Source organism: Chiloscyllium plagiosum, chromosome 33, assembly GCF_004010195.1.
Source record: "Chiloscyllium plagiosum isolate BGI_BamShark_2017 chromosome 33, ASM401019v2, whole genome shotgun sequence".
In the NCBI taxonomy this organism is placed as follows: Eukaryota; Metazoa; Chordata; class Chondrichthyes; order Orectolobiformes; family Hemiscylliidae; genus Chiloscyllium; species Chiloscyllium plagiosum.
The window spans coordinates 1,944,657-1,957,029 of NC_057742.1; the positions used below are offsets into that span (position 1 = coordinate 1,944,657).

At 46.6% G+C, this 12,373-nt stretch overlaps 1 protein-coding gene across 1 annotated transcript in view; it reads left to right on the forward strand.

The window, feature by feature from the left end:
• The first annotated feature begins 4,493 nt into the window (after positions 1-4,493).
• LOC122539721 (kelch-like protein 10) overlaps positions 4,494-12,373 on the forward strand; it is a 22,354-nt gene continuing 14,474 nt past the window's right edge. The window contains exons 1-2 of the mRNA XM_043674739.1: positions 4,494-4,952; positions 7,952-8,569. Coding sequence (XP_043530674.1) covers positions 4,533-4,952; positions 7,952-8,569 — 1,038 coding nt within the window. The 5' untranslated portion in view covers positions 4,494-4,532. The remainder of the gene's footprint in view (positions 4,953-7,951; positions 8,570-12,373) is intronic.

Sequence of the window (12,373 nt, forward strand, 5' to 3'; positions counted from 1 at the left end):
TAGGTCATTAAGAGACAGACAGATTTTTAATCAGGAAGGAAATCAAGGGTTATGGGGACAAGGCTGGGAGATGGAGTTGCAGATTATCAGATCAGTCATGATCTCACTGAATGGTGGAGCGACTCAAGAGGCTGAATGGCCTACTCCTGCCCCTATGCCTAATGGTCTTAACCAGATTTATCTATACTGGTGTTGTCTATTTGGAGGCAAGGTGGCTCAGTGGTTGACTCTGTTGCTCACAGTGTCAGGGAGCCAGTCCAATTCTAGCCTCGGGTGACTGTGTGGAGTTTGTCTCCCCGTGTCTGTGTGGGTTTCCTCCGGGTGCTCTGGTTTCCTCCCACAGTCTAAAGATGTGCAGGTCAGGTGAATTGGCCATGCTAAATTGTCCACAGTGTTCAGGGTGTTTAGGTTAGGTGCATTAGTCAGGGGTAAGTATAAAATAGTGGGGTGGGGGATTGGGTCTGGGTGGGTTGCTCTTCAGAGGGTCAGTGTGAACCTGTTGGGCTGAAGGGTCTGTTTCCACACTGTAGGGATTCTATCCCATTCCGCTTGTAAATGTTAATAAACTAGAGAGTATGATGTGAGGGGACGAGGCCTGTGACACAGGTGATAGTAACCCTCCCTGAAACTGTGTCCCCTCCAGCAGCTGCTGAGCTCAGAAGGTAAGCCCGTAACTATAACCAGACACATTGGATATCAATCTGTAAGTGCTTCCAGTGGTGGATTTGGAGAGTGGAGACCCCTTCAGAGTGCAGCTTCTGGTGATATTTTCCAGGGAAAAATCCAGCCCCAGGGACTGGCGCCACAGCTTTCAGGAAAAGCAGAAAAAGTGCTAGAGAAACTCAGCAGGTCTGACGCAGCTGTAGAGAGATAGAGAAAGAAAAACGATCTCACTCTTGGGAACATTTATCTACAACAGCTCCACAAGGGTGGCAAAGAAAGGAATATTAGGAATATGCTAGGGATAGGATTGACTATTTATCACGTGAAAATTCCCTGGCCGGTTTCTTGAGATCTGTGGCTTGTTTTTGGACGATTTGAAGTTAGTTACCGACAGCCTGTAAACTTACAAATATTGTCTTTTGTTATGTCATTTTGAAACGCACAGCCTCAATTTTTACGTTATGAGAACAGTCAATAATTAGGTTACATACAAACCAAAGGCAGTCACAGATCCATCATGTGAGTTGACAGGAGCAGGGAGTAAGTCGGCGGGGTCTGGCAGAGAATGTAAGCGGGTGTTAGTACTGACTCTGTGGCCCACTGGATACTGAATGACCTCTCACTAAACGAAGGCAAGGACCGTGCATTGTCCATGTCACCAAATGGAAGTCGCTGGGGAGCTTGCCCTTAGTGATGTTACAATTGCCCGGGTTCTGGAACCCTGAGCGGCGCCGCTGAAAACACAAATCGTGACAACCGCAGCTCACACATTGAGCACCTCCACCAAGCTCACTGGGAAAAGTTCTTCAGTCGCTTCTGCTTTGAAAGCTTCATTATGGAGGAACCCTCAACCTCAACTCGGCAGCTGAGGCAGAGCACCATGGAGAGGAAGATGAGCGCCATGGCATGTACTATCTTCAATGAGCTTCGACTTGAGGGAAAACTCTGCGACGTGCTCATCAGGGTGAACGGCATTGACTTTAACGCCCACAAGAACATCCTTTGCAGCTGTAGCTCCTACTTTCGGTCAGTAACTGCAGCAAAGAGACTCCTTCCTCAGCCCCGGCCACCCCATGTGTGCTCTAGTCCCTATAGGAACCGCTCTGAAAGGAAGGCTCACAAAAATAACTCACCCCCAAAATGTGAAACTCAACAAATTCAAAATGTAAAGTGAAATTCAGAATTAATCCACTGGGTAAGGTGCAATATTTTAAATGGAACACGATTACAGGAGGGAGCTCTATGACAGGGTGTTAATCAGAATACGTAACTTTGTAACCTTCACAATCACACTATATTATTCCTTGCCAAGCCAAAAGGAGTGGGATTTTGCGAAAAGTCTGCAACATTGTATTTGCTAGTCCTAGCCAAAGAATCTCCTGCTTTGGTTTCTAGATCAGAGTGGTGCTGGAAAAGCACAGCAGGTCAGGCAGCATCCGAGGAGCAGGAAAATCAACGTTCCGGACAAAAGCCCTTCATCGGGAATGAACGCATTTCTGATGGGCTCCTGCCTGAAACATCGATTTTCCTGCTCCTCGGATGCTGCCTGACCTGCTGTGCTTTTCCAGCACCACTCTGATCTTGACTCTGGTCTCCTGCACCCGCAATCCTCACATTCGCCTACTTTGGTTTCTACTCGATCCTACACTGCCACCTCTTATCCTGCAAAGCATCCATCCTTGGCCACTTGCTATTTCTTACTCACATGTTGTTCCCGGACCAGACACTTCGCCAGAGTACCCGACTATCCCTGGCCAGGAGCCACTCAGCGCCAACTGATAACTCCGGACGTACCCAGCATTCAATAGTCGCTGCCCCAGTGCTCGGTTTGAAATTCGAATCTTTGTACTCAAACCTTTCGAATGGGCCTCGCCACCCCTAACCTTGTGGTACTTTCTGCCACCATACAGCCACCGGAGTACTCCACTTTCCTCCAATTCTGCCCTCTTCCCCCAACCCGTTTTCTGTCAACAACTCCCCGGGAATCGCAAAAACACTACACCTGCTGGAAATCTGAAATAAAAGACCTAAAGTTCTCAAAGTGTTCAGAAGCTCCGTGAATTCAGAGAAATGACCTGCTAACATCTCAGGTTCGTGACCTTTCATCAGAATCTGAAACATTAACTTTTTCTATCCACTGATGCTGCCCAATATTTCAAATTCTTTAGTCAACCATTGGTGGTCATGCCTTCAGCTCTCTGTATATCAAGTTCCAGAATTCCCTCCCAAAACCTCTCTTTGTTCCAAAGATGTGTGGGTTAGAGTGACTTGGTCATGCTAAATTGCCCATAATGTTCAAGGTTAGGTGCATTAGTCGGAGTTAAATGTAGAATAAATGGGAATGGGTTTGGGTGGGATACCCTTTGGTGGGTTGGTGTGGACTTGTTGGGCTGAAGGGCCTGTTTCCACACTGTAGGGAACCATGGTTGAATGGGCAGAGCAGACTCGATGGGCTGTTTCTGCTCCTGTCTTTTATGGCCTCCCTCATTGATCCAACTTCAATATTTCCATGGGTCTCTACGACAACATTGTTTCATAATGGCCCTCTAAAGGAATTTTGGACACCATTAAATGCAAGGTGTTCTTTTTTTATTAATTCATGGGACGTGACACAGTTGACTGGGCCAATATTTATTGCCCATCCTTAATCTCCTTAACCTGGTGATGAGCTGCCTTTTAAACCACTGCAGTCCTTGAGGTGTATGGACATCCATGATACTGTTAGGGAGGGATTTTGAATGAGCAGCACTGAAGGAACATGTCAAGATGGCCTGGAGGGAAACTTGCTGGGGGTGGTATTCCCATGTATCTGCTGGGAGAAAGTGAGGACTGCAGATGCTGGAGATCAGAGCTGAAAATGTGTTGCTGGAAAAGCGCAGCAGGTCAGGCAGCATCCAAGGAACAGGAGGATCGACGTTTCGGGCATGTTCTTTTTAAATCTTTCCCCTCTCACCTAAAAGCTATGTCCTCTAGTTTTGGACTCCCCCACCCTGGGAATACACCTTGTCTATTTATCATGTCCATGCCCCCTCATGATTTAAAAAAACCTCCATAAAGTCACCCCTAGCCTCCGATGTTCCAGGGGAAATAGCCCCAAGCCTATTCAGCCTCTCTCTACAGCTCCAATCCTGGCCATATCCTTGGAAATAATTTCTGAACTCTTTCAATTTTCATGACATCCTTCCATTAGCAGGGAGACTAGAATAGAATGCCTACTGAAGTTATTCCTTTAAAAAAAAGGATCAGGACCAAATGATGCCTTAGCAGGGAAGCACGGTGGCACAGTTGGGAAGCACGGTGGCACAGTGGTTAGCACTGCTGCCTCACAGCGCCAGAGACCCGGGTTCAATTCCTGCCTTAGGCGACTGACTGTGTGGAGTTTGCACATTCTCCCCGTGTCTGCGTGGGTTTCCTCCGGTTTCCTCCCACAGTCCAAAAATGTGCAGGGCAGGTGAATTGGCCATGCTAAATTGCCCATAGTGTTAGGTGCATGGGCAAATGTAGGGGAATGGGTCTGGGTGGGTTGCGCTTCGGCGGGTCGGTGTGGACTTGTTGGGCCGAAGGGCCTGTTTCCACACTGTAAGTAATCTAATCTAATCTAATCATTTGAAGTTTATTGTGGATTTAAATCCTCGTGTAGGATTAAGGTTATATCTCAGCCCTTTTTATTTCAAATGTACTTATGCCAAACTATTCTCAGTTGGATTACTACAGAGCAGCTACGAGGTGAGACAGATGGAACGTTTAGGTAGAAGTATGCTCTTATTTTCCTAAGCTTTCTGTGTCCTTTGCTGTGCAGGGCTCTATTTACTAGCGGCTGGAACAGCATAGAAAAGAAAGTGTACAACATTCCAGGGGTATCCCCCGACATGATGAAGCTCATCATAGAATACGCATACACTCGGACAGTCCCAGTCACTGTGGAAAATGTTGAGAGACTCCTGGCTGCTGCAGATCAGTTCAATGTCCTGGGAATTGTCAGAGCTTGTTGTGAATTCCTTGAATCTCAGTTATGCCTCGAAAACTGCATCGGGATTTGCAAATTTGCAGACTACTACTTCTGCCCAGAACTCCGACATAAAGCCTACATGTATATCCTACACCATTTTGAGGAGATAGTGAAGGTGAGTGAGGAGTTCCTAGAGCTGTCAGCCTTTGAGCTCAGAGACATCATTGAAAAGGATGAATTGAATGTGAAACAAGAAGATGTAGTATTTGATGCCATTCTCAAGTGGATTGCCCAAGACCCAGACCTCAGGAAAAAGTGCATTGTCATACTGCTGCCCAAGGTACATTAGGAGCTAGATGTATCTTTCATTTGTATCAGTTAAATATTTTTGTTGTTAAAGAGAGACTGGTGGGAAGCATTAATTAGCATACTGTCCCTTCACTTACACCTGAGCTTGAGTCCTATCACAACTGGGAGTACCCCTGTTCTGTTTTGTTGGTTCTATCAGCCCTACAATGGGACTACTTGCTGGTAAGCCTTGGTCCACTTAGAAAGCAGCCATCAATCTGGCGATAAACAGGAAAGCACGCAGCTGAAGTACATGGGTACAACACATAATTAGCATTTAACTTCAAGATTTTGTTGAGTTAAAAATCAAGATTGTTATTTTCCCTTGCAATCTTGGCATCCATGATAATGGCATAATACAAGTCATTCCCTAATGGAGGTTAAAAGAGTCTTCTTCATGAGGATATATTGCTGTCTTCCTCACAAGGAAGTAGCTGGTGCTGTGTGGATGAAGAATTCACCAATGGGAACAATCTAATCCTAAATAGCGATTACTGGAGCTGGAGCCTATTAACCACTTCATATTAGCTCTACCACAGTGAGGCGGTAGTGTGGGGGTAACGGGAAAAAAACAAGAGGAGTGTCAGACATCCTGTTCAATCAGACAGCTGGCTCAGAGGGAGCTGGGGGAAAAAAGAATTAACCACTTCATGGCATTTTGTGATTCCAAGTCTTTGTATTTAATCTCTGCAGATTGATTATAAATGGGTAGAAGAATCTTATCATCATACATGTTTCTCTCAGTGCATGTTTTATTGATAAAATTTTACCGAAGTAATGTCAATTTTGACATCACTTAAAAGTGAAATACAATTATTTTATTTCGGTCAAGTCTGTGACACTGAGTTTCCTCAAGCACTACCCCTATAATTGTAGGTTATATTCACAATGGATTCCATGTAAAATGTCTGTGGTTACCCACAGACCGCCGGCTTTTACAAGGATTCCAATTCCTCAGTGTTCTTTGATGGAAGCACCTGAGAGAGTGGCCTTTTCCCATTGAGCCTTTGTGGTAACTGTTCCTCGTTACCTAGGATGTGCCAATATCATTAACTGTGTTTCCCGTAAGCGTCTCCAGTAACCCATCAACTCAACTCCTGTAAACACAAGCTGTAATTCACCTTTACTGTTTAAATTTCCATCCCATGCATTAACTGACCTAGTTATCGAAACCTTGGATCAGCCTTGCTACTTATGTATTTTACTGTCCCCCCACCCATTCCACAATGGGGCCAGGCTCGTTTCCACTACCCCTGCATTCCACCCATGATCATTCCTTGGGTTGAGGCTATAGACAAGGAACAAGAGTAGGTCATTCAGCACATCAAGCATGCTCCACCATTCAATAAGTTCATGGTTGATCTGATTTTAATCTCAACTGTACATTGTTGCGTATCCCTGATTATCTTTTATCCCCTTAGTCATAAAGAATCTATCTGCAGAAAATTCTGCATCCACTTCCTTTTGAGGGAGGTCATTCCTAAGACTCACAATTCCCTGGATTGCTGAATGTTCGGGGGAAGCAGAGAGAAACCCAGAGGCAGGTTATCCCCTACCCCAGGCCTGACATGTGCATTCCTGCAGGGACCATTGAGAAATGAACATGAACTGGTTCTATCCCCGCTTTCTGGGGGGGTGTTCTGGGACAATGAGGTCACCACATGGTTCAAACTAAAACCTCCCTCCATTTGGGATCAGCAAAAAGCCGAAATTAGAGCCTTTGGTCCAGGTAGCGTGATGCCTTTGCCCCAGGAGCCATCTCAGTTTGTGTCGTCACATTTATGTGACACTGAAAACAAAAGTATCTTTGATGCTGGTGATCTGAAACACACACAAACAGAATGTGCTGGAGAAGCTTGGCAGGTCTGGCACTGTCTGTGAAGAGAGAAACAGAATTAATGAAACTAATGTTGATTTTCAGGAAAAAGCCCATCAAGTTGGACCAAAGGGTCTGTTTCCATGCTAACTCTATGATTCACTAATGTCCTTCAAGGATGGAAATCTGCCATGGTCTGGCCTATATGTCACTCCAGTCCCACGGCAATGGGGTTGCCTCTTAACTGCCCTCTGGGCAATAAATGATTGTCTAGCCAATAACGCCCACATCCTGCGACTGAATAAAACCGACTTAATGTTTTGAGTCCAGTGCCCCAGTCTGCTCAGTTCTGAAGAAGGGTCACCGGACTCTAAACATTATCTCTGTTACTCTCTCTTTAGATGTTGCCATAAAACAAAAAAAAAATTACTGGAGAAACTCAGCAGGTTTGGTAGCATCTGTGAAGGGCGAAATAGAGTTAATGAAACCTTTGTTGTATAAACACCCATCTGCCTCATTAATGTCCTTTAGGGAAGGAAATCTGCCATCCTTATCTGGTCTGGCCTACATCTGACTCCAGATCCATAGCAATAGGGTTGACTCTTAATTGCCCTCTGAATAATTAGGGATGGCCAATAAACAAATGATGGTCTAACCAGTGATGCCCATATCCTGTGAATGAATAAAAAAAGTTATTGTTTTGAGTCCAGTGACCAGTGTGCTCAGTTCAGAAGAAGGGTCACTGGACTCACAGAACAGAGCATTGTACAGCACAGGGTTAGACCCTTCGGCCCACAATGTTGTGCTGAACATGATGCAAAATCAAACTAATCCATTCCGCCTGCCCTTGGTCTATATCCCTCCATTCTTTGCATATTGATGTGCTTATCTCAAAGTCCTTTAAACGCCCCGATCGTCTCTGCCTCCACCACCAGCCTCAGGCAGCGCGATCCAAGCTCCTATCACTGTGTGAAAGAAACGTGCCCGTCACATCTTTCAACATTCCCGGAAATGTTAACTGTGTTTTTCTCTCTCTCCACAGAGCTGCCAGACCTGCTGAGTTTCTCCAGTAATTTCTGTTGGTGTGCATTTATGTGGCGCCGGAGAAGGGGCTGTGCAAGTAAGGTAGGGGTCGCGGGTTTTGATCATTCTGACCACCCCTCCCTCTCTGGCAGGTCAGACTGGCCCTGATGAATGCCGAATACTTTATGAATAACGTGAAGAACAACGACTACGTGAAGGACAACGACGACTGCAAGCCCATCATCATCAACGCGCTGAAGGCCATGTACGACCTGAACATGAACGGACCTTCCAACTCGGATTTCCGGAACCCGTTGACCAGACCCCGGCTGCCGTACTCCATCCTGTTCGCCATCGGGGGCTGGAGTGGGGGCAGTCCCACTAACGCCATCGAGGCTTACGATGCCCGGGCGGACCGCTGGGTCAATGTGACCTGTGAGGAGGAGAGTCCCCGGGCCTATCACGGAGCCGCCTACCTGAACGGCTTCGTCTACATCATCGGCGGCTTCGACAGCGTCGATTACTTCAACAGTGTCAAGCGCTTTGACCCGGTCAAGAAGAGTTGGCAGCAAGTGGCGCCCATGCACTCCCGCCGCTGCTATGTCAGTGTCACGGTGCTCGACAGCTTCATCTACGCCATGGGCGGCTTCGACGGCTACGTCCGCCTCAACACCGCCGAGCGGTACGAGCCCGAGACTAACCAGTGGACACTCATCGCCCCCATGCACGAACAGCGAAGCGATGCCAGTGCCACCACCCTCCACGGCAAGGTACCGGCAGCAGGGCTGCAGGTCGCGGGTTGGGCACGGCCAAGGCTGGAGATGGGGGGTCAAGCAATGGGAGTGGGCTGGAGGCGCGGCAGGGATGGAGATGAGGATATGGGGTTGGGATGGGGTCACACTTGGGGCTGGGATGAGGATTGGGTGGTAGATGGGGTCACAGACAGTGTTGGGACAGGGATGATGATGGGACTGGTGGGTGAGGAGAGGGCATGCAAATAGGGCTAGGGGTTGGACTGGAGATGGGAATGGGGGATGGGTGCAGGGATGGGGCTGGAGATGGGGATAGGGCTTGGGGCCAGGGATGAGGATGAGATGGGGGTAGCTGAGGTCTTGAAAAAGCTTGCAGCAGCCAGAGCATGGGAAAGGAAAAGACTCCCCTTCACATTCCCTCCCAATGAACACCAAGATGCAGCTTGTTCGATGGCTCAAACCTGGGAGCCTCTGGTTTCACGGTCTTGGGCAACACCAGGGAATGGGTCAAATGCACTTCCTCTCCCAGTTTATATATTCTTTTTAATTCAAACTCTTGTGCAGGTAGGACTTGAACCTGGGCTTCTCCTGGCCCAGAGGAAGGGACACTACCACTATGCCTTAAAACAGCCGAAATCTGAAACTAAAACAGAAATTGCTGGCGAAACTCAGTAGGTCTGTGGAGAGAGAATCAGAGTTAACATTTCAAGTCTAATAACCCTTCTTCTAAACCAAAATCTTACATGTGTAGAGTTCACTTAGGAGTGATCTGAAAGAGCCAGCATGGTCGCAATGGACTGAGTGGCCTCCTGCATTGGATGCTGAATCATTCCTGATTCGACACAGGTTCTGCCACAGAACCTGGACCTACTAATGTGTCCTATGAGCCCCTCATCCTGGTCCTCAAATTGTTCATTAACCTGTTGGGACAAGCTGGCACCCAACACTGGGGCTGGTTGGGTTGAACCCAGAACCTTCTCGTCCAGAGGTAGAGTCATTACCACAAGAATCCTTTCACTCCTGGTTCAATGTGGATGACTCTGCTATCCCATTCAATCTGCGGAACGTACCAATTTTGGCTGATATTACTTTTAAGCACCCAGTCGGTTATTAAGAACCTATCATCATTGCCATGGCAAAGCTTCATTCCTGCCTCAGTTTCTGTACTTGCAGACAGTACCACCCTTGCCACAGTCTGATATTTTCCTGAAATATCCCAGGCCTCTCCATCACTCACATCATAAGGATATTCCATCGCTATTCTGTCCTGGTCTCAGGGGAACATTATCTAGTTTCAGGATTCTGGTCCTTGTATCTGAGAATGGTTTGGTGACAGAAGCCTACATCAGATATTGATTCTCTCCAGGACATGGCCTAAAATTTCATCTTCAGACAGTGATGCAAAACTAGATCAATTGCCTCTTAGCAATCTCTTTATTTCCATTAACTATGAGCGGCTGATTTGATATTGCCCACTTTGTGCCACTCTCTTAGACATCAATACTGGATCGTGTATGGTCACCAAGGTGCAATATCTGAGGATAGCTGACATAAAGGAATCAGACTCTTATAAGAGTCAAAAGTTTTTAGAGCAGTAATGACCTGGAAAATAGCATCTTGTTCAAGTCTCCTTGTTTGTTTCCTCTCCCAGCTCAAGAACCATATACAAGGCCAGAGGTGCTCGGGTTCACCTTGTATTTCATGAGTGTCACAGTTTTGTTTTGTACTCAGGCGGATGATAGCATTAGAGCTGAGAAGTGAAACACCCCTCTTCAGGCATTCTGGCAGCTTATAAACCCACCCAGGCTAAGCAGGGTACAGTTCCCTGTGTTCTTCATTGTCGTTGACAGTATCCATGTGTCCTTATATCTAGATATAACCACATGTCCAATGGAATTAGTTTAAGATTGCTAAAACTCATTTCACAAAAGCCTGGGGCTCAACAAAAGGAGTCTCTGGTCCTTTGGCTGGGTATGAATCCAGGTCCCAGAGATTGGAGATCAGTATTTAGCCCAGAATGTCATCCTTTTGCGGATTCGATTCCTGGCATGAGGCTGCAATTATCCCCTGCATAATGGGTTTTGATGTTGTGGTTATGTTCGCCGAGCTGGGAATTTGAGTTGCAGACATTTCATTCCCTGTCTAGGTGACATCCTCAGTGCTTGGGAGCCTCTTGTGAAGCACTTCTGTGATCTTTCCTCCGGCATTTATAGTGGTTTTATAACCACTATAAATGGGGGAGGAAACATCACAGAAGCGCTTCACAGGAGGCTCCCAAGCACTGAGGATGTCACCTAGACAGGGAATGAAATGTCTGCAACTCAAATTCCCAGCTCGACGAACAGAACCACAACAACGAGCACCCGAGCTACAAATCTTCTCATGACTATTGATATCACATAGTCATGCTCCCACAAAGTGTATGACTGACACCCTGACCCTTTCAGCAGACTTCACTCTGCACACATTAGAGATTATTTATAGAACCAATGCTCCAAAAGTACTCCCAACAATTGTGACCTATTCCTAAACATTTGCTGCCTGATCTTTCAGGCTGATGCTCTTTTCCATCAGGAAGGCGCAGCATGGTGGCACAGTGTTTAGCACTGCTGTCACACAGCACTAGGGACACAGGTTCAATTCCAGCCTTGGGCGACCATCTGTGTGGAGTTTGCTGTGTGGGCTTCTACCAGATGCTGTGGTTTCCTCCCACAGTCCAGAGATGTGTACACTAGGTGGATTGACCATGTTAAATTGCCCCATAGTTTCTGGGATTCAATAGGCTAGGTGGATTATCCATGATAAATGTGGGGTTATGGGGATCTGATGGGATGCACTTTTGAGTGTCAGCAAAGTCTCAATGTGTTGAATGGCCACTTTCTGCACTGTAGGGATTCTGTTCTATGGAAGGTGAGGTTAAAGTCATTCCCCTACAAATGAGTACCCACATTGCCAACATGTCTGCATTAGGTAACTGAGCAACAGTCAGATTCTTTGGCCCATTCGGTCTTCACACATAGTCATACAGCATGGAGGCAAACCCTTCAGTCCAACTCATCTGCATTGACCAGACATCCCAACCTGACCTAGTCCTATTTTCCAGGATTTGGCTAATATCCTTCTCAACCTTTCCTGTGCATTTACCTATCCAGATGCCTTTTAAATGTTGTAATTGTACTCACCTCCACCACTGCCTTGGGCAGCTCTTTCCATATATGCACCATGATCTGTGTGAAATAGTTACCCCTTAGGTCCTTTTAAAATCTTTCCCCTTAAACCTAATCCCTCTAGTTTTGAACTTCTCCACTCTAGAACAAAGAGCTACGCTATTCATGCTATCCATGCCTTTCATGATTTTATAAACGTCTACAAGGTCACCCCTCATACTCTGATGCTCCAGGGAAAGAAACCCCAACCTATTCAGCCTCTCCTTATCACTCAATCCCTCCAGTTCCAGCAATATCCTTGTTTATCTTTCCTGCGCCCTCTCAAGTTTCACAATATCTTTCCTAAGAATGGTAACCAGAATTATACACAGTATTTTAAAAGTGGCCTCACCAATGTCCAGTACAGCCACAACATGACCTCCCAATTCCTATGAGAAATTCCTGTATCAGCGCTGCCTTGTGCTCCCATGAGGAGGTTGAACAGTTCATCCACTTTACCAACACCTTCCACCCCGACCTCAAATTTACCTAGACCGTCTCAGACTCCTCCCTCCCCTTCCTAGACCTCTCCATTTCTATCTCGGGCGACCGAATCAACACAGACATTTACTATAAACCAACCGACTCCCACAGCTACCTAGACTACACCTCCTCC